Source organism: Lacerta agilis, chromosome 16, assembly GCF_009819535.1.
Source record: "Lacerta agilis isolate rLacAgi1 chromosome 16, rLacAgi1.pri, whole genome shotgun sequence".
Taxonomy (NCBI): domain Eukaryota; kingdom Metazoa; phylum Chordata; class Lepidosauria; order Squamata; family Lacertidae; genus Lacerta; species Lacerta agilis.
In genome coordinates, this window is record NC_046327.1 from 39,851,056 (window position 1) to 39,873,421 (window position 22,366).

Consider the following 22,366-nt stretch of genomic DNA (forward strand, 5'->3'; position numbering starts at 1 on the left):
TACTTGCGCGAAATGCAAACTCCTCCACCCCCCCCAGCCCTCCTGCTGCCCCTCCCGCTTCCTACCTGGGGGGAGCTGCGTGTCCCTCCCCCACCTGGGGCTGGCAGGATGAGTTCCCACGTTACAGCTTGCCACGGGGCACAGGGTCGGCAGCTTGGGATGGCTCAGCCATGGCACGGAACTGCCTGCCTCTGCGCTCCCTGGCAGAGTGTGTGAGCACTGCCTGCCTGGCAGAGAGCCCAAGGAGAAGAAAGCAGGGGCGGGAGCGGCTGCTGGGGGGGGGGGCGCCGAGGGAGGCGAGACCCAGGAACACATGGAGAGCCCGAGGCTGGGGACATGTGATTTAGGCAGAGAGAGGGCAAGAGGGAGGGTGGACGTGTGTGTGTGTTTAAGAGGCAGTGTGCCTGCCCTGTGTAATATTGCATGTTTTGTGTGTGTGTGTGTGTGTGTGTGTGTGAGCGCGTGCGTGCGTGCAAATGCACGCACATCAGCACATGTGAGAATGGTCCCCCAGTTGCTGCGCATCTTCGTTGCTCTGCCTGCCTCTGGGGCCCTGTACTTACCTGTGTCACATCCTTTACATCTGCTTCTCTCTGACGTTTGCACAGCAGGTGGTTGTGGCTGCCGTGGGGGGGAGGGGAGTTTGGTACGTTGGCAAGTATTTGCAGAGCTGCCCGGGCGTGAAGCGAAGCGCCACGTTGCTCCTCTCCGACCACCGCAGCTGTGGAAAATGAGGGCCAACGGGTGCAAGTTTGTGTTTGAGAGCCGGTCGCTGATGCATTTGTGCCTTTTCACCACAAAGGAGGGGTGGGGCTGCGTGTGTGTGTGTGTGTAAGAGAGAGTTATAGTCCTGTTATCCCAGCTGGGATCTGCAAAGTGCATTGCCTTCCTTTAGACTAGTACCTGTATATCAGAGACGCCCCCCCCGTGTGTGGGTAGTAAGTTTTGGGGTGCATCAATGTATGCTCCTGCGAATTGTCAATTCTGAGGACTCAATAGATTGCTTTTGTTTTGTGATCAGCGTTTGCCTCTCATATTTGGGATTAGCAAGCAGGTTTTCTCCAGATCAGAAGAGTGATCATGTTGTTGTGCTGCTCTTTATCTTCTCCACCCACCCACCCCGCCACCTCCATTTCTGCTTCTTTTGTAACAGACTTCTTGGTTTGCCAGCATTTCTCCTCGTTTTTGCTTCCCATCTGGCATATTGGTCACACAGGTCAAGCGACATGCTGGGGGCTGCCTGACACCTGAAGGTTCCCCTCTTGGACTCAGCACACTGTAAAAAGGAAGTCTCCGCAAGCCCTTCCTCCCCGTGGCAGCAAAGGAAAGGGAACAGGACACAGCCAGGATAGGATGGTGGGCTGTGAACATCATACCAGAGAACCCTGCTTATGGAGGCAGCTTGGAAACAAATAAACAAATGTGTGTGTCTGTATACATGCAGTGACGGGTGAATCAAGTACAACTGGATAGCAAGATACAGGGATGGATGGAAGGGGCTTGGAATGGAAGTCAGGAGGCTGGAGCAGGGGGAAGTGATGGGAGCTGGGAGACAGAGACAAAATGACCAGGGACTGCAGTGATGCAACTGTTCCCAAGAAATTCGGTGCCTTCCCATATCTTCTCTGTATACAACTGTGCATTTTTATGTAGCTGATTATTTGCATGGAGCTGCAGAGCTGGAAAATTCTAGAACCGAATGCATTTCCTTTAGGTGTGTGCATATATGCAATGGCCTGTTTGCAGTTCATTCTATTGCTGCAGTTGCATAAACCTCTGGTCTGTTATGGAGCCTGGGTTTATAAAATCACCAGGGGGGAGTTTAACTCTGTGCACTTGTGGGTTTTTTTTTTGCAGAGTTTCTTCCAGAAAGAGCAGTATGTGTGCATGTGCAGAATATTTCCTAAGGGGTGTGCAGACCTTTGTGATGGTGCCCCACCCCATGCACAAGTGCATCAAAAGTGCCAGTGGCCCCACAGAGGGCAACGTCTGTCTGAATGTGTAATCTGCAAATCTATTTGCTGCAGCAGAAACCTCTGTGGGTGTGAGATACACCATTTCCACCGTGGAAGGAGGGGGGTGGCAGGATGCTTGGGTTCTGCTCAAAGCCCTAGGCCACACAGGTTGGGCACGCAGCCTTATTTGGTAGTGGCAATTAGGAAATGTCAAAACTCTGGACTTAAAATGGACTTCCCCCATGGCAATGCACTTCACTTGCTTCAAAAAGTGGTAAGCCAGCCCTGTGGCATGCCGAGTGCAGCTTGGCCTTCTGACCCCAAACCCTGCCAACTGCTATTAAGGAAACCCATTTCCTGGAAGAATGGAGGCGGAAGCAAGAGAAGCAACCGATAGCTATGTCCTACTCATTTTGCCACCGAGGAGCCATCCCTGGGAACTGCCCAGTGGGGAGTGCGCTGCTGCGCTCAGGTCCTGCTTGGGAGCTTCTCCTGGGCAACTGGTTGGACAGTGAGACCAAGATGCAAGACTGCATGGGCCTTTGGCCAAATCCTGCAGGTCTCTTCTTACAAGGAAGAGGAACGGGAAGGAGGAGCAGAGGCTAAGGTTAAGGGAGGTCACAAGCTGGAAATCCAAGGGAGGGAATAGCAGGAGCCAAGCATTGGGATACATTAAGAGAGAGCAAACAGTGGCCTTGTTCCAGCAGGAGAGCAGACAGGGCAGGTCCCTTTCCCTTTGTGGCTTTAAGTGGGGCATAATCTACATCTGATCCTATTTGTGGCTCCTCATGTAGCCAAACTGGTATAATCCAGGCCAAAGAGGAATGTATCAGCAGGCTCAAGGGAAACTCCATGGCTTTGTTGTTTACTGAATTCTGATCCTGCCCTTCCTCCTGAAGAAGCACAGGGAGCAAACACTGCGGTGCAAGTCCTTCTCTTCCGCTGATGCCAGGCAGCCAATGCCGATCTCTGTTTGGACCCCCTTCTCTCTGCTGGACAGGGGACAGGGGACCTGTGGTCCTCCAGCTCTTGCTGAACTAGCCAGCACGGCCAATGGTCACAGCTGTACAGGGCAATATTTGGAGGGTGCATATTCCCCCGTCCTGCTCCCTGCATTCTCAGACCTGGCATTGTGCCCTCACACCCCACGGCTCTTACATGTCAAACTAGCACCAGGGAGACTCAGGTTCAATTCCTGCTCAGCTATGAAGCTCACCGGGTGGCTGTGAGCCAGTCAACCTATCTCAGCCTAACCTACCTTGCAAGGTCGTTGTGAGGATACACATAGATGGTGGTGGGAGGACCTTGTAAGCTCCTTGGGGGTAAGAGAAGGATAACCAGTGTTTCTTCAAAATATTAATAATAGTTTCATCTCCCGAGGGGCTCACACTCCTCTGCCCCTCCCTCCAGCCAGCATCTCACTTGGCTTTACTTCACCAGTGGCAGCTTAGAGCTTTCTAATCCCTTTACTGGGCCCTCCTAACATGGACACCAAATTTTAACAAAGAATACAGGGATGAACTCCCCACCCCAAAGTTGGGGAACTCATCCCCCTCCCCTCCCTAGCCTACATCCCTTCCTCAGTTCACCTCCTCTTGACTGTCTGTCACACATACAGGATGCAGCCACCTCTGGGGTGGGACTAATAAGAGAACAGCCGTCCAGAACACATCGGCACGCTTGACAAAATGCAATCACAGCTCTGCTTGGGCTGTGAATGGAAATTAGCACCATTTGCTGAATGGGAGCAGCCGTACCCGATTTAGGAACTGCTATTCCCAGAGCGACTGTCAAATGCTGATGAAAAGCAAAGAAGGGAAGGAGTTCCTGGGTTCTGGTTGGAGCTCTGAAGGGAGAATAAGCGATTTTAGTGCCTGATGGGGCCAGGGCCATAGCTGGGGGTGGTGATCAGGTGGGCAACCGCCAGGGGCTCAGGCGATGGGGGGAGGGCACAAAATCAGCTAAAAATATGTCCATAAATATAAGTATTGATTATTGTCTCATAAGAAATGGTTTTTAATAGAGGGTGAATTGAATGCGGGTTGGAGTTGGAGGAGAGGCAGAATGAAGAAATAATTTGTCTGTGGCTAGGGGGAGCAATCTGGACAGTTCTGCCAGGGGCGCAAGATCACCCGGCTATGGCTCTGGATGGGGCAGGGGAGCAGGAGACTCCCAGGCTATAGGCTCAGATTAGAGCAGACAAAGTGGGGGAGGTATGGGGCTGGAAGCCAGGGGCCCCAGAGTGCTCTGCCTAAGCCTCCCACTGCCTGCTTGCAGAGGGTGCATGTCAGCAGCAGGATGAGCGTGAGTCACATCTGTTCTTTGAGACTTTGCTTCTCTCCCCTCCCCTCCCTCCCTCCCTCCCTCCCTCCCTCCAACAGGATAATGACTTCTCTTCGCTGCTGTAAACCCTTAAAGATGTGCAACTCAGAGAAAGCTCTGGCCATGCACGGCATTATGGGGAGCAGGCGCGGCTGAACAAAGCTCCTTGTAGAAGGCAGCAAGAAGAAAATAAACTCAAATGAGATGTGTGTTTGTGTGTGAAAATGTTAACTCCAGAGGGGCTGCGGAGAAGGGCAGTGGGAAGGAAAGCAATGGCAGCCAAGGGGTGTGTCTTGACAGGTGCTTCCAAGTCTGGTGATAAAGCACGAAGGGAACATCCCAGAGGAAGGAGGCCTTGCCGAGCCCCAGAAGGCCACGGCTCATGCCAAATGGCAGCCCAGTGAAGCAGCTGCTGGGAGTTCAGCTTTGGTCTATGGAAGTGGGGCAGAATCACCAGGGAGGAGCATCACACACACACCAACTCTACTTTCTTCTTCGTGTTAGCCAACACTACGTAACTAGAAGGCTGCAGCAGTGTGTCAAATGGTGAAGTTGGCCTGCAAGGGGAGCTGGAAGGTGCTTTTTCTCTCTCCAAGTGCTTGGCCTTAGAACTGTACCTGTACCTTGGGGTGGGGGTGGGGAGACTGAGGCAGGGAGCAGAGAGAAATCAGGGGCAAAGGAAAGTGGGTGTTTCATATGCAGGTGGTGGCAGAAGGAAGATGCTGTACTCTACAAGAGGCTAGCCAATGTTTTGAACTGCAACTCCCATTGTCCCCAACCAGCATGGTCAGTGATCAGAGATTGCAGGATCCATCGGCTATCCCTTCTTTAGACTATCTGCATTACAAAGCTGACACAGAGAACAGGTATAGGATCTAGAAAATTCTCCCCCAACCCTCCACATCTGCTCCTTCAAATGGTTGCCATTTGCTTGTCCTCTTCAACAGTGAAGTACTTTGACCCTGCAAACAGGTGCAAAAGCACTTAGTGAGGACTGAGCATCATTGGTGTTCCTCTTTGCTTGGTGCAACAAGGAAAAACCACACACCAGCCACCACCTGATAGCACTCTCCATCCAGTAAAGGTACAGGGGAGGGTACTGCTTTTGAAAAGGACTCTCCAACCCATAAGCCCGTGGTGAGTGGCTCAGGGCACCTCTTCTCTCAGAAAGCTTTGCTGGTTGCCCTAGTCCTGTGGCGCATGGAACAGAGCTCCACTCTAATGCAACATGCCCCCCCCCCGTTCCCTCACCACATTGAAGTGACTGCAAAGAAAGCCTAGAGCAGGGGTCAGCAAACTTTTTCAGCAGGGGGCCGGTCCACTGTCCCTCAGACCTTGTGGGGGGGCGGACTATATTTTGAAAGAAAATATGAACGAATTCCTATGCCCCACAAATAACCCAGAGATGCATTTAAATAAAAGCACACATTCTACTCATGTAAAAACACGCTGATTCCTGGACCATCCGCAGGCCGGATTTAGAAGGTGACTGGGCTGCATCTGGCCCCCGGGCCTTAGTTTGGGGACCCCTGGCCTAGAGCTTTTCAAGCCATCCATTCCCGTGCTATTATTTACCAGCATCCAGGACTCAGGGAGGGAGGACTGTCACTGCAACTTTATTGTTACGGCCAGGAAAGAAAGGCAGTATATCACATGACTAATGGGGAAAGGGGGATGGGGGCTTCCTCCCTAAAGGAATATCTGAAAAACAGAACAGGTGGTAGAGATTCAGGAACAGAACCACAAGTGCCCTCAATTTCAAGAACACAGATAAAAAAATGTGCATATTTCCTATGGTCAATTGTAAACTCTGAAGGCATAAATTGTCTTCTGTGATTAGCAGGAGTTGCTGAATCTCACCCTCCCCTGCCAGTGAGAGTGCTTAAACACTTCCAAAAACTTTTGCAACAGGCAGAAACCCAACAGGCACAGTTCCACTTTAGCATGGAGGCACAGACACAGGAAAGCTTAATCTGTTGGACTTCTGACCCTGACATAGCTGCAAATGGTAGAAGAAGACACTCTGCTGGAAGTGTCTTTCAAAAAAGCCAGAAAGCTAACAAGATCTCTTTCCCTTCACATGGTGCACATATCTGCTTTTGTGCTGGGATCCTGGAGGGCTATAATCCAGACTAATGGCCAGTCCTGACAATACTGAGCAAGAGGGACACAGGATAGGCTCTGTAGATACACAACTGATACACATACAAGCATGGGCAGCGATACACAGGATAAATATAGCACTCCACTGCAAGGCACCAGGAGGACCATCTGCTCAAGGCCTGGCTTCAGCCAGGAGTGTGTGGTGCTGCCAAATTATACTATATCCAAGGCAGGGCCAAGGAAAGGCCTGGCAGAAACCGAAGAAGCCCTCAGGCCCCCAATTTCCCTTTGTGACAACAGCAGCTATGAGTCCAAAGGCTGATGTTTCCCTCTCCTTTCCAGCATTAGCCTGTTTCTCAACAGGCAACGCACAGGCTAACTCTTGATTGTGTGTAGTGTCTGCCAGCATCCTAGGGCTCACTGTCGTGTTTCCTCACAACGACACGCACATGCAGCATCTCGACAACACAGCAGCTGGGATATGCAGCAAATGCAATCGCCCTTGAAGCAGAACATCAAGGGAGTGGGGTGGCTGGCGCCTGGCCTACTCTACTGTTCAGATAACACACCCCTTTTAGGTGGCTGAACTTTTGCTTCCAGAGAGAGAGAGAGAGAGAGAGAGAGAGAGAGAGAGAGAGAGAGAGAGAAGCCGGCAGTAAAGACAAATCATCTTGGAGGTTTATTCTCAGCTTAGCCAGACAGGCAGACATCATGGAACTTATTCCTCATCCTCTGGAGGCAGCACAATTTTGCTGGGGTCATAATAATTAGAGTCAAGCACAGGAAGCCCCTGTGCCTCCCGCTCTTTAATTTTCCGTTCAGCTTCCCGACGAGACCACTCTTCCATCCTGGGGGAGAGACAAAAGAAAGACCAAAGCAGAGCAAGTTATTGCAAGGTGTCAACAGTGCCCTGAAAATACAGGAAAGGGCTATGGAGCGCTGGGCTCCAACCTTCCCCAGAGTGGGGTCTTGGGACTCTCCTCTCCCCATAGCCCTCTGCAATGTGGCCAAAGGTCAGGGATGATGGCAGCTACAGTCTGGCTACATTTGGAGGGCACCAGGCCAAGGGAGGCTGTTCTACTGTAAAGGGACCTGGCTCCTGCTATGGACCAAATTCGGCCGGAGGGGGCCAGCAGCCAGGCTGCAAAAATGAGAAGAGGCAAGCTGCAGCCACTGGATGGACTGTAGGAAGGCAAGGTGCTGCAGAATTTGGATTTCTTTGGAAGGAGGAAAGGTGCAGGGGTAGAAACACAAGGACACCTAAGTCAGGGGGAGCAGTTTCCCTGAAAGAGACAGAGATGGCCAAGCAGGATGCAGAAGCCCATTTCATTGAGGCAGAGAAAGTGCAGTGTTTGCATGACAATGAGGGCCAGAAGCTTGCTTAAACTACATTTCCTTAGGAAGCCAGGTTCTGCATTAGACATTGAATTCCACTCAAAGTTCAGCATGTGTTGGAGCACAGAAAATTCATCAAAGGCCAAGACTGTTTGTGTCTTCAAACCAGAGATGGGATTCATATAGAATATTTAGGGGAGATAGATACTGCATGGCACTTCTACAGAACTGCTCAAGCCCCACAGCACATTTATCAGCATGCTTTCTGCTGCTCTAGCACAGGGGTGGGGAACCTTGTGGCCCCTTCAGATACTGATGGACTGCCAATGCCTCCACCACTGGCTGTTGGCCGTGTTAGCCGCGGCTGATGGGAGTTGTAGTCCAACAACCTCTGGAGAGTAACTAAGTTCTCCAGTTCTGCTCTAGCAATGCATAAAGGCACATCTGATCAAGGAGCACTCAGAGCTGTTTGAGTGTTATATCCTGGATGTACCACATCGGCACAAGGAGTTAGGAGTGTGAACCCAATCAAAGCTGCAGCATTAATTATACTGTGCTGAGATCAAGTGCAAAGCAGCTTGCCTTAATTAGTGCTTCATTAAGGAGTCTCCAGCCTGCTGCTTAGCTGGGCTCTATTCAGTTTTGGGCTTCCTGTGAAAACATCAGAATCGCTGTGTGTGTGTGAGAGAGAGAGAGAGAGAGAGCGTGCAATCCTAGTCCAATTTCCTTATTAAGTTACTGACTGGCATGGCTCTGCCCAACAAAGTACCTTTTGCCCCCTGCCTCAGCTGACCAAACACAGACCAGTCAACCCAGTTGATCAGGCATGGCTCTTGCCTGCATTCGCTCTGGGACTTCTTGCCTGAGGCTTAGTCAGTGCTCTTAGCAAAGGGCAAGTCCAATACACACAAGCAGCTGATTCCACACATACAAACACAAACCAGACAGCTGCTTTGGTGGCTCATAACGCAGTAATGGGGCCTGGCCTAGTTTGCAGCCACCCCCTGCTATTTCCTTCTCTCCTTCCAACAGACAGCATGAAGTCAGGCACATTTAACAGAGGGAGGAAGGGAGGATCCTTTGAACTCTCCCTGCTCTAGTGGCAAACAGGAGGGAGGCAATGGCAGCAGCATCACCCCCTCCTTCCTAGTCCAGTGGCAGGAGCGAAGAACTCCGCCCTTCTTCCAAAACATCTTTCCACACAAGCAGCGGCCCTCCCTTTGGCAAGCAGGCACACAAGATCCTCGTGCGCAACTGCACGTATGCAGCCCAGTGGATCAAAATGTGTACATGCGGGTGCTCACTACTCTGGCCCAGGGAAAAGAGGTGTGTGTGGGGGGGGGATAGCTACAACTTCATAAGAAAAGATTGATGTCAGAGCATCCATAGTGGGGGGAGTAAGAATGGAAGAGTACACTCTCCACTCCTAGTAGAGGGCACTAGAGGGGAACTCAGAAACAGGCTTCATTGTGCCATTAGCATTTCATTCAAGACTGATAAACCTGGGCCATAAAGTGTATTTATCAATTAATGTGCTCTCTGTTCCCTTTTGCCCCACCCCCACCCCACACTTCAGATGTTGTGCTGCTGCTATTGGACAATCCCTTACATGAGAGAACACCACCTGATCAGCACCTGAAGGAGGCAGGAGAGGGAGGGGAGGTTGTTGCCCAGAAATGGCCATTCTCATGACCTGCAGCGAGGACAATAATGCAAAGAATCAGCCTAAAATAAGTTTAATTATTATTTCCCACTCCGCAACCACAGAGGATCTGCTTTGTCAGCTCATTAAGCAGAATATTAACGGGAAACAGGCTTTCATCTGAAGCTCCCTGGCTGACAAATGGGACTGCAGCAATTCCACAGAGAAGGGGAAAGGGGCAGTCATAAGAGGAGCCAGGGAGCAGAGCTCTTTCTCTGTGTAGGAGGGGAGGCCTTCTCCCTCCTTCCTGGAAGGAGTCCGAAAGAAGAGTCTTCAGAAAAGGAGAAATAGAAATGGGAGCAGTAGCCTCACGAGATTGCTCTTGTGCTTTTATGTCAGCAGATAGGGTAAGAGGGAGTGGCATACTTCTGCCTTGGTTATTGGCTTTTAGTGTTTGATTGTCTTCTCCGATTGCTAAGCAATTTTATTTGCTCTTCACTCCAATAACATTGTTATTGAGTGGATCATAAATATAAGATGATATAATAAAATGTAAATAAAATGTAAGCAGCCCTGGACTTTCAGAAGGGGAGGGAGGCGGGGGAGAAAACCTAGGCCCTAAGGGTATTGTCAAACAGCAACAGACTAAAGATGGACCTCACCCGCCCCTTGACACCCACCTGCCCAGTTGCTGCCAATGTTTGGGGCCTATGTGTGTACCACAGCTACCATTTCAAAAATGTATTTAGTACACACGAGCAGTACTACCTCAAAATCAGGCAGACTATGGGGAACACAACAGCAAAAGGGGTGCAGCTGGATGAGATGAAGTTCAGGAACAGTCCAGTGGCTGGAACAATGCAGAACAACATTGCAGAGTGGGGGAGAAGCTGCACTTTCAAGCCCCAAACTCAGCCACAGACACAACTGGAAAGGGCATAAGCCGCTCAACGCTCAGTCTCAGTTCCACATCTGTAAAACGGGAAGAGTGGGCTGTAAGGTTTCTGTAGTGGCTTCTCGCAAGTAAAAAGTCCTGACTCCAGATCCTCTTATTTACAGGATTTATTGTACAAATATATAACGGTACATTGCAGAGCTCAAAAGTTTGTGACCGTCTCAGTCACTCTCAGATCCCGGAAGTGGCGCTTTTCGAGAGCACCCCAAGTCTCCTCCTTTCATCCCTGCGTTTCACCCCTCTATGCAATTGGGGCAAAGGAACTGCCGTTGCCCCCTCCTCCACCGAGCCCCTTGGTCGGTGTTGGGAGTCTGGAGCATCCCACAGCCCCCTCCCCACGGAGCTCTCTTCCTGCCTGTCGCTCCCACAGGATGTCTTCCTGCTGCTCCAGGGGTGTTGGGAACCTTCAGACTCGCAGAGCTCCAGCAGTTCCCTGACACGGGCTGCTTCCAAGGCAAAGCAGCATGTCTGTGATCTTTGTCCTAAGACTGCAGTTATAACTAAGGATACCCAAAAGAGCTGAGATGCTCATTACAATATGCATTCATCTTTCTCCACTGCCCTCCTCTCCTCTCCTGTCTGGTCCTCTCCTCTGCCTAAATGCTGTCAGCTCAATTCCCCTGTGTCCCCCTCCCCAACTCCAGCAAGCAGAGGATCCTGCTGTCGCAACAGGAATTCGTTAGAGGCTCCCCAAAGACCTCGCTAATGAGACCCCATCAATTAGAGAAGAGTTATGTCTTGTGATTTGGCGCCTCCCCAGAACACCAAAAGGAGACAGGCAGGCTCCCAACACTGACAATCAAGACGGGGAGATGGACCTAGGCCTTTTCCGAGGTGTGTGTGGAGGTGGTAGCAGCAGCAGCAGCAGCAGCAGCAAGCCAGACTATTGGTCCATCTATCCCAGCACTTTCACAGTCAACATAACTAGATGCTTTCAGAGAATGAGGGATGCAAAGCAATGACAGATTTTTGGCTGTCACCCTAAGGAGTTTAGGAATGCATCGCAAGAGAGAATCTGCAAGCCTGTGCCTCAGAATTTTGGCTATGATAAATAGGCAAAAAGGTTTCAACTGTGCACTCAGTTTTTTTCACTGTGCCCAGAAGAAAGGATCCTATGTGGACTGACTGCCAGTCACTGAATGAAGGTCCTAAAGGATTACTTTGTACCTTTTCCATTCTATTTCCAAGAATTCTAGCCTTCAAGGTTTGTTTTTTAACACAAGTTTCTAGTCCCCATTTTTCCAGGATATGGAAGCCAGTATTTTCTAAGAAGAGTCCATTACCACTGGGTGTATGGAGTATGAATACATCACATTGCTTTACCCCTGTCCCCCGCAAACCACCTTCATTTGTCTTTCGCTTAAAACGATTGCATTGATTCAGAGTTAGTGCAGAGTACCTAGTATGGGTAGTAGCCAACTCTGTTAGTAATGAATAGACTGTGTCTGACAAACAGGACTTTGATAGAACGCAGGTGCTGTTTGCTCAGAATTACACCAAATATACTCTGCCTGCTAAGTCTTGGTCTTTCTGTGGTTCCTGGGGTCTGATTTGCAGCAGCTGTGGGTGAAACACCATGAAGGCAGAGGCAGGACTTGTGATGTACACAGTAATGGTGGGAGAAACCAGTAGTGGGGGCTGGCAGAGAAAAAAGCCAAGCCAAGCAAGCGAAGAATTAAACAACACCCCCCCCATCTGCACAGGAGCCCAGCAGCACCAGGAGGGCCACTGCTTCCCCCAGTTCCCAGTTCCCAGTACCCAGAAAGCTCTGCAAGGGTACAAGTTCTCTAAATGCTGAATTCTGCACCCAGTTCTAATTTCTGCAGTGCTGCAGTACAAACCATGGAATACGTTCCCTGACTACGTTGCTCTCAGTGTACAGCTTTGCCCTTTCAACTCCCAGTTCACCTGTCTGTTTGCCCAACAGAAGCCCCCCACCCCCATTCCTTAGTAACACAGGACAACACAGGCCCCGAACAAGGAGACAAACAAAGAGCTGGCTCTAGTCTTAGCTGTAAGAGAAATGTGTTGTCTCAGAAGATGAGAAGGAGGAAGCTGCACATGAGGACTCCTGGGTTCCCATCTCAGCTCAAAAGCTGGGGGCAAAGGCTTGCTCATTAGCAATGCTCCTCTACAGGGTCTATTGCAGAGCCAGAACGGATGCGAGCAGGAGCTGCGCAAGCCGCTTCTGATCAGAAGGTTCGATGTGCGTCAGCAGCAGAGAGAGCCAGGCTGTAACCTGCCCCTCCTTGCCAGCCAAAACAGCACGACTCCCGGCTCTGGACCTCGGCTCCTCTATCTATATCCCATAAGCTAAATATACATGCGCACACCTAGCTCCAGCTAGTGCACCGCCAAAATAACTTCTAGTGGCTCTTGAGCAGCGGTGAATTTCCACAACTCACCCTCTAAATAGCCTGCCCTGTCTGAAAAGAAACCCTTTCGCAAAGCCAGGGCCAGGCTGGGGTTTGGAAGGCAGACTGGGAGGGCTGCTGGGAGTGGGGATAGAGAAGAGGGAGAATAGGAGGGTGTGGGTGCTCTTGCACAGGCCATGGCTAATGCCTTTAAAGCCAGGGTGGGGGACCTGTGTCCATCGGAGGCTGCTGGGCTCCAGTTCGCATCAGCCCCAGCCAGAATGGCCCAGTGGCCGGAGATAAAGGGAGATGGAGTCCGGCAGCACTGGAGAACCACAGGCTTCCCCATCCCTGGCTTTAGAGGCACAGAGGAAGAAGGAAGCTTGTCGTGGATGTTGGACCACCCACCAGCTGCCACTCAGGCACAGCCTCGCTTTGACTCACAAGCAACTATAATCCATTATTCATCCAGCATCCTGAGAAATGCAGCTTCCCTAGAAGAAAAACAAACTATTTTTCTAGCCCTCATTATCACAGAGAAAACACCTGAAGTGTGCAGGAAATACCTTGCAAAGGATAGGAAAGGGCTTCAGCAGGGTGGGGGTGCATTTCTGTTACTGCTCAGCTCACCCAACCCAGCCATCTACCTTCCTTAAAAAACAAAAACAAAACTGAGCTGAAAAACTCAATCAGAAAGCAAAATATATTATGAAAAACTGCTTGTAGACATATCATTTTAAAATTATCATTAGAGGGTCTGTGTCTTCTAGATGTAGAATTTGACTGGTGGGTTGTTGTTCTTGAGAGGCACTTAATATGGCTTGGGGCAGATGTAACACTTTTGGTTAAGAGGCTAGAGGCGGCTGCAGGACTGTGAGCTTTCTCCCCTCCAGCCTGATTCAGATGTTACATCTATACCAGTTAGCCACAGTTAAACAGGAGCCCTCTAGTCAAGGTGGTACAGGTGAAACTCAAAAAATTAGAATATCGTGGAAAAGTTCATTTATTTCAGGAATTCTACTTAAAAGATGAAACTAATATATGAGATAGACTCATGACATGCAAAGTGAGATATGTCAAGCCTTTATTTGTCATAATTGTGATGATTGTGGCGTACAGCTGATGAAAACCCCAAATTCACAATCTCAGAAAATTAGAATATTAAATGAAATCATCAAAACAAGGATTGCAAATAGAATAGTAGACCTCTGAAAAGTAGAAGCATGCATATGTACTCAGTACTTGGTTTGGGCCCCTTTTGCATCAATTACTGCCGCAATGCGGCGTGGCATGGATGCTATCAGGCTGTGGCACTGCTGAGGTGTTATGGAAGACCAGGATGCTTCAATAGCGGCCTTCAGCTCTTCTGCATTGCTCGGTCTCATATCTCTCATCTTTCTCTTGACAATGCCCCATAGATTCTCTATGGGGTTCAGGTCAGGCGAGTTTGCTGGCCAATCAAGCACAGTAATCCCATGGGCATTGAACCAGGTTTTGGTACTTTTGGCAGTGTGGGCGGGTGCCAAGTCCTGCTGGAAAATGAAGTCAGCATCCCCATAAAGCTCGTCTGCAGAAGGAGGCATGAAGTGCTCCAAAATCTCCTGGTAGACGGCTGCGTTGACCAACACAGTGGACCAACACCAGCAGATGACATGGCTCCCCAAATCAACACAGACTGTGGAAACTTCACACTGGACTTCAAGCATCTGGCATTGTGTGCCTCCCCATTCTTCCTCCAGACTCTGAGTCCTTGGTTTCCAAATGAGATGCAAAAGTTGCTCTCATCAGAGAAGAGGACTTGGGACCACTGAGCAACAGACCAGTTCTTTTTTTCTGTAGCCCAGGTAAGACATCTGAAGCCCATCTCCAGGATCCGTCTGTGTGTGGCGGCTCTGGATGCACTAACTCCAGCCTCAGTCCACTCCTTGTGAAAGTCCCCAACACGTTTGAATGGTCCTTTCCTAACAATCCTCTCCAGGCTGCGGTCATCCCTGCTGCTTGTGCACCTTTTTCTTCCACACTTTCCCCTTCTGCATAACTTTCCATTAATGTGCTTTGATACAGCACTTTGGGAACATCCAACTTCTTCTGCAATTACCGTTTGAGGCTTTCCCTCCTTATGGATGGTCTCAAAGATGGTTTTCTGCAGAGCTATCAAGTCAGCAGCCTTCCCCATTATTGCGATTCCTACTGACCCATACTGGGGGACCATTTAAAAGCTCAGGAACCTTTTGCAGATGTTATGGATTGAGAACCGCACCTTTTCACAATATTCTAATTTTCTGAGATTGTGAATTTGGGGTTTTCATCAGCTGTATGCCATAATCATCACAATTATAACAAATAAAGGCTTGACATATCTCGCTTTGCATGTCATGAGTCTATTTCATATATTAGTTCCTCCTTTTAAGTTAAATTACTGAAATAAATGAACTTTTCCACTATATTCTAATTTTTCAAGTTTCACCTGTATACCTGCTTCATCTGTCCCACTCATTTTACCTTCAGAAGAAGCTAGTCTAGGCTGAAAGACAGCAACTGGCCACCCAGGGAGGCTGAATCGTAGTCTAGCACACTTACCACTACAACGGCTTGACTGGCTCCTGGTGGTGGATCATATTGATGCCAAAGGAACACTTCACTTTGGTTTAAAAGTGGGCCAGAGGGGTTCACACCCAAGAGGTCCTGCAGCCTGCGCCATTCTGTTGTGAGAGCAAGAACATCCCATCTGTACCAGCCTACCTGCCAACAAAGGAGGAAAGGGCAGAAGCAAGGGCAGGCCAGCTTACAAACACACACTGTTCCAAGCAAGCCATGTCCCTTTGATTAGGGGCTGCAGTCCCTTCTGAGCAACCTTGGAAGAGTGATGGTTACAGGCAAAGGTAAGCTGAGCAAAGAATGGACACTTCAGTGTTGCATTGTTGCTCAAGGACACATTGCAGCCAGGCAAAAACATCTGGGATTTCAGCAGAAATCCAGGGTCCCAGTGAAGGGTGTGGCCTGGGGAGCAGAGGTATAGCCAGTTCAGATAGTAAGACCCAGAGGGACACAACTGGCCACCAGGACTGAGTTTCCCCACTCCTTCCCTACTCCTTCCTCTGAAACATCCACTTTCTTCTTCCTTTTCCTCTTCTCCTTCTTTCTATACCACTTTCTATTAGCAACACACCCCAACATAGTATTTCCTAGTTCTCTTCTTACCATTTATCTAGTTGGTTTCTACTAAGAGCCCTTTGCAAGCCACAAAACTCTTCTGTATTATTCAGAGGCATTAGCTGCCATAAACTCCCAGGATAGGACATGATATAAATAACCTAAAAAGCCAAGAGCACTCATTAACCACTGGCTCAGGTTACCCCTCCTAAGGTCACTTGGTCCAGATTATTCTCACACACATACAAATGCAGCAAGGATAATGTTGCTGGGGGTGGGGTGGGGGGCTCCATTCAGAATATGCAGCCATTTATCAGGGATATTCCATCCTCCAACCACCACCCTAACTCCATCCCAACCAGATCCTCTGAACCCACAACAATTTTTCACCTTCCTACTTATTGAGGAAAAAGGATTACAGTCCAGAAACTAGACTTAAGTCCAGGAGGGTATTTTAGTTGGCATGGGAAGGGAAGCGTCTAGTTCCTAATACACCTCCCTTCTCCTAGAAGGCCCATTTCCCTCTACTATCCAGGGTCCTAAGGGGGGGGGGGCGGAGGGAAAGAAGTTGGCCAGCTTCCCACCCTAAAATAATGATGGAAGACTACAGCATCCCTCTCAGTAGCCTTTCCCACTTTTGTTTCCTCTTGCAACATGTTCTTTCCTTGTAAAGCTGAGGGAAGGACCTCCACTCTCAGTAAAAGTGGCCTTCCTATTACAGCTGTTTCTCGGGCACTCTAGCTTTGCAGGGAGAAGCACCCACTGTGGCTCCCACAGTCATGGCCAAGGTAAGAGAAGACCAAGAGGAGCTGCTTCCACCTTGGAATGGTTGTGGTGGAAAGCCTGGCATGCAGAGGAGGGCAAGAGGAATTTCGCTCGTACCAATCTGGGAAGCAGAAGGCCTATCCTGACTTTTGGGTGCCTAAGTGTTGTGCAATAACATTTCATCAGTCAGATTTAGTGGCAAAGCATTCTGTGTTCTCCCCTGACCCCCAAGAATAACACCAAGAGGAAGTGGCAATGTACTGGATGAATCCACTGGTGTTCTGACTGGTTAAGCGTGCACAAGCTTGTTGAGGATCATGTACAAGGAAGGGGATTAGGTCCAGAAGCCTCACAAATTCCTTCCCAGCTTCACAGCCCTCTCAGCTAACAGTTGCTGCCTTCTTCATACTCAAGACCTAGGGAGATTGCTGTCAGGGCAAAGCTGCCTCAGTGCCAGAGGCAATTCTGCTAGGCAACTTTTCATCGGGATAAGACTCCGGAAGCCACTTCGGAGAGGGATGAAGAGGGCAGCTATGGGCGCAGAGCATATAGGACCCTCAGACAGCAGAAAGGTACATCAAATGCAGCAAACTGTGTTTTTAACCAGGAGCCATGATCCTTGCTCCTCGCTGGGTGGGAGAGAAGCTGCTTTGACAGCCTGCTGTCAGTCAAATCCACCTACATCTCCCGAGGATCTTAGACCTCCCACAAGCAGCAGACTCAGGGCCTTGGATTATTTCCCTCTAATTGTCTCCATCTCTTTCCTAAACCTTTCCCTCTGAGCTCCTCAAAGCAAGATCTCTACCACACCATAAAAAGGGTACAAAAATGAAGGGAGACAGCTCCAAAACATTGTTGCAAAGCAGACCGTTAGGGGTGCATGGAAGATTTATTGAATCACAAAAATGTCCAAAGTTCTAGTGTGTTTCAGGCTGCACAGTCTTTCTTCAGGGAAATACCTTAAAATAAAATAAAGCTCTCGTTAAATTATAGGAGGTTAGTCATATCTAGAGGTACAAATGGTCTAATACTCCATCCTGTACAGTTCTAACAAAATCTTGCCTCTTGAAGTAGGAAAAATACACATGCACAACAAGATGACTTAAATATGCCCAAATGGTTAACTGCACAGTAACAGAAAGACTGAGAAAGCTCAAGAACAACCACACCAAGAGAGAAACCCCCTTTCCAGGGAGATCTGAGGGCAAGTCTTATTTAGGTGGGTGATAGCTCAGTCAGGTGTGACCAAGAAAGCCCTGAGCTAATGTCTGGGTGCAGGGCTGCCTATTTGCTAGCAGGCGCAAGGCTGAAGGTTTCGCTGCTGGATTTATAAAACTTAAACAACATGGAACCTGGTTATCTGCAGGAACACCTTCACCCATATAGGTATGGCACAGTTCATCTCTTCTGTGACATTTTAATGAAGATTCTGTTCATCTCCCCAGAGATGTCCCCCCCCCCCCCGCCTGGGCTAAACAGCCTCACATATGATGGAATTATAGACGCTCTTGTTCAACACATCTTTGGTGCGCCTCTAAGAGTTGGCTTTGCATCACCATTACATGTGTACACCCTGCGACATACCCAACGCTTACTAAAAGAGGATTTACATTCTTCAAGATCTGAATGGCATAATATTGTTATATTTGTTCACCAATGACACTTCTCTCCCTGGGCTACTGGAGTTCTGCATGAGAATTTCACCTCTGGAAAGGAGGAGGGTGGAGAATGCACAATACAGGGCTAAGATAAACATCTGTGGTCTGGTGCTGATATGTGTAAAAGGAAGGTTGAAGAAGGAAACAAGATACACAAAGTAAAGGGTTTCCTCTCCAGCTGTTCTCTGACTAACTGCAAGTACTGAGATGGATTCTTATAGGCTTATTCCTTCCCACCACAGAAAACACTTGGGTTATTGGGAAGGGAAATGACAGATATATTCCTTTTGGTTTGAAGATGTTACTTGCATTAATTTTGTACTAGCAAAATCCTTGATGTTTACAGAGGTTTGTGAACTCTTAAAACATATCCTTGTAGATTGGGGATTAACATATGGGCAACAAAAGTGGATTTTTGTGAGCCCTTATGGTGGCTAAGGAACGTCTACCTTGAGCCTTGGCTGATACATACCCAACACCTATTACATAATGCTCTGGCGGCTTCATTCTCCTGACTACATTTGAATGTATTTCATATGGGCATAAAGTTCGTCTGGATACTGATTTGGACTTCTGGAGGGCTTATAATAATTTATATGTTTAATTTAAGATTTGTGTACTGACAGTCATTGTATCAGCAATGTGAACTGATGGTGATCTACTGTTATTATTAGCATTATTTGTGTAATATTATTATTCCCAACTCTTTTTAAAATTGTCATTTGTCTTCTTTTTTCTTTTTCCTTTCCTTGTCCAATTTGAAAATAAAACAACAACAACAACAACAACAACAACAACAACAACAACAACAACGAAATGTTTGGTCAAAACAGACCAGAGATCAGAAGGAGTCTGAAAACAGGGACAGAAGGGGTGGATCACTTCATGGGGAAGCAGGATGAGAGGAGGGGGTTGGGAGATCCAGGATGTGCTTCAGGAAATGAATGGACTTATGGGGAAACTACAGGTCAGAAGCAGATAAGTTGCTGTGCTAGTGATGATGCTGGCTGCCCTGCCCTGCCCCATAACATCTGGACTGAAGGAATGGCCCAAGACGTTTTGGTGCCTGAGGCAAACCTCAAAATGCACCCCCCACACACACCACAAAGGGGGGGATAAAGTAGATCTACAAGGAGGCAAGTGAAGCTCTACATCAGAAAAAGGGCGAGGAATAAAATCAACCTCACTCAATGGCTGAAGTGAGAAACAAAGGCTGTTGCAGGGCAGGGAGCTGCTCTGAATCATGCAAAGTGGGAGCAGAGCCCAGAAGACTTTGGAGGGCAGCCACCACGCTTTCCTCCACAGGGGTGGGATGAGACCAGCAGTGCCTCCTATTCTCAGAGAGACTGCATGGTGGAAGGCTACTCTGGTGGATCCTGCTGCCCGAGGTGGTTGCCTCATCTTGCCTGATGAGTGGGCTGCCCAGAGTCTCTGTGTGAGGGATGAAAAGCCTGCAAGTCTCAGCACAGCTTGGAACAAGGTTTCCCAAATGGACCTTACCCGTAGTCCGGCAGATAGCACACGAAGGTGGAGCCCAATACAATGGTAATGGATATGCCAAAAAAGAAGGCTACGCGCATGCTCCAGGCGTCAATGACAGGATCTGGGTCAAAGCCGTGGTAATCTGGGTTCTGGAAGGGAAAGATGCAAACAGTCAGCCATGGTCAATGATATCAAAGGCTGCTGAGAGATCCAGCAGAACTAGGAAACAGCTTTTGCCTTTGTCCTTAGCCCGCTGCCGGAGATCATCAACCAGCGCGGCCAAGGCAGTTTCAGTCCCATGTTGAGGCCTGGAAGGGATCCAAATGATCTGCATCCTCCAGGCGTGCCAGGAGTTGCTTAGCATCTACGTGCTCAATCACCTTGCCCAATACAGTGGTACCTCGGGTTACATACACTTCAGGTTACATGCTCCACTAACCCAGAAATAACGCTTCAGGTTAAGAACTTTGCTTCAGTATAAGAACAGAAATTGTGCTCTAGCGGCAGCGGGAGGCCCCATTAGCTAAAGTGGTGCTTCAGGTTAAGAACAGTTTCAGATTAAGAACAGACAACCGGAACGAATTAAATACGTAACCAGAGGTACCACTGTAATGGAAGATTTGAGACTGGGTGATAGTTGGCCATATTGGCTGGGCCCAAATAAGTTTTTTGAAGAAGCAGTTTTATAACCGCTTCTTTAAGCAGGTCTGAGAAGGCTCCCTCACAGAGGGAGGCTTTCACCACCCTGCAGAGCCCATCGCTTCCTGACCTGCTTTTATGAGCCAGGATGGGCAAGGATTAAGGAGACAGGTATACGGTTTCACTCGTCCAAGTAGCCTGACCACATCCTCAAAGGTAACAGATCAGAACTTATCCAATGAACTTGACTAGACAGGACTCTAGCACTCTCCCAACCAGGCCATGCTACCATGGTGGAGTCTACATCTTTCTGAATATGAGCAACTTTATCTGCAAAAAACTTTGCAAAAACATTGCAAGAGGTCTTGCGGTCCTCACCAGGCCCTGATGGCGAAGGTGGTTCCATTAGATTGCAAAACACCTGAAAGAGTCTCCTGCTGCTGTTTTCTGCAGATGCAATAGAGGCGGTGAAGAAGGTCCTCTTCGCCATCACTATCACCACTTGGTAGGCTTAACGTTGAACTCTAACCTGTATCCGGTCTGATTCAGAATGAGTTTTCCGCCACTGGTACTCTAGCTGCCTCAGTGATTGTTTCATCGCCCTCATCTCTGGGGAAGACCAGGCTCCATGCAATCGGAGAGGGTGCTTGGGAGACAGACAGTCGATAGTCCTGGTTAACTCCGCATTCCAGCGGGCCACCAGGGAATCAGCTGAAAGGCCATCAACATGGGATAAAGCATCCCCTACAATTCTCAGGAAACCATTTGGCTCCATTAAGTGGCGGGGGCGGACCATCCAAATCGGTCCCACCTCCCTGCAGAGGGGAAGGGTCTCTGAGAAATCCTGTTGCACCAGGAAGTGATCTGACCATGGCACTTCTTTTGTTTTGCTTTTACTTAGTGTCAGATCACCCACATCTATAGAGGTGAACACCAGGTCTAAGGCATGTCCGTGGCTATGAGTTGTGCCACACTTATTCAGGGACAGCCCCACGGAGGCCATGCTTTCCATGAAGTCCTGTGTGGTTCCTTGTAATGTCGTGTTGGCATGGATGTTAAAATACCCTAGGACAACCAAACTAGGTGTCTCCAGGAGAACATCCACCGAAAGCAGCTCAGGCAGGGAATCCTTGGTGCAGCGGGGAGTTTGGTACACCAAAAGGAATCCTGTACTGCCCCTATTGCCCAACTTCCATAACATGCACTCAGAAAACTGGGTCTTCCTGTTAGGATGCCTGGTGCAAGCTAATGACTGCATTCCCCCCTCCCCCACTGCATCCCACCTCCCCACCCACATGGCCTGGGGTTGCGGTGCATAAGAAGAACCTGGTGGACAACCAGCAACAAGAACAGGACCATACACCTCATCCAACCAAGTCTCTGTTACACATGCTAGGTCAAGTCCTCCATCCATGATCATGGATGGCAGTGGTCTTATGAATCATTGACCTAGTATTGCACAGCACCACCTTACGGTCATGTGGGTCGCCCTTGTTGATTCCAGCATCCTTCTGGTCAAGACCAGACCCGGAGGCAGGGATAGTCTTCAAACAATGACTAACCCTGCCTCCTCGGTAATGACGTGGTCTGGTCTTAGCGTAACTCCTCCTCCTGTCCGAGATCACTGAGATCAGGTGTCCCAGTACATCCCCTCCATGGTAAGCTATGATGTTTAGTGATGATTACATCCCTAGATTTTCAGCCTTATGGGTTATATTCAATCCTGCTGTTCCACTAGCACAGCAGACTTGTGCTTGCAGAATGGAACTTTCCCCTCTTCTACACTGCAGCCCCCATGCACCCTTAATATATGCTCAAGAGAGGTGGGGGATCCTCTGGAGATGATTTTAAGGACATGTGGGGAGAGCAGAGCAGAGTAAGTCTTTTTGTGTGACTGGAACTTCATGCATGCAATGTTGCATACAACCGCAAAGGTATTAATGATTTACAGTGCGATCCTATTTATGTCTACTCAGAAGCAAGCCTCTCTGAGTTCAGTGGGG

General features: G+C 49.0%; 2 protein-coding genes across 2 annotated transcripts in view; both read right to left on the reverse strand.

Moving 5' to 3' along the window:
* LOC117060948 (caM kinase-like vesicle-associated protein) overlaps positions 1-250 on the reverse strand; it is a 54,801-nt gene extending 54,551 nt beyond the window's left edge. The window contains exon 1 of the mRNA XM_033173563.1: positions 66-250. The gene's annotated coding sequence lies outside the window, so the exon portion shown is untranslated. The remainder of the gene's footprint in view (positions 1-65) is intronic.
* Positions 251-7,036: 6,786 nt separating this feature from the next.
* The window catches only part of NDUFB11 (NADH:ubiquinone oxidoreductase subunit B11), a 37,452-nt gene continuing 22,122 nt past the window's right edge, over positions 7,037-22,366 (reverse strand). The window contains exons 2-3 of the mRNA XM_033173298.1: positions 19,743-19,873; positions 7,037-7,228 (exon numbers count right to left, since the gene is read on the reverse strand). Of these exons, the coding sequence (XP_033029189.1) occupies positions 7,099-7,228; positions 19,743-19,873 (261 nt within the window). The 3' untranslated portion in view covers positions 7,037-7,098. The remainder of the gene's footprint in view (positions 7,229-19,742; positions 19,874-22,366) is intronic.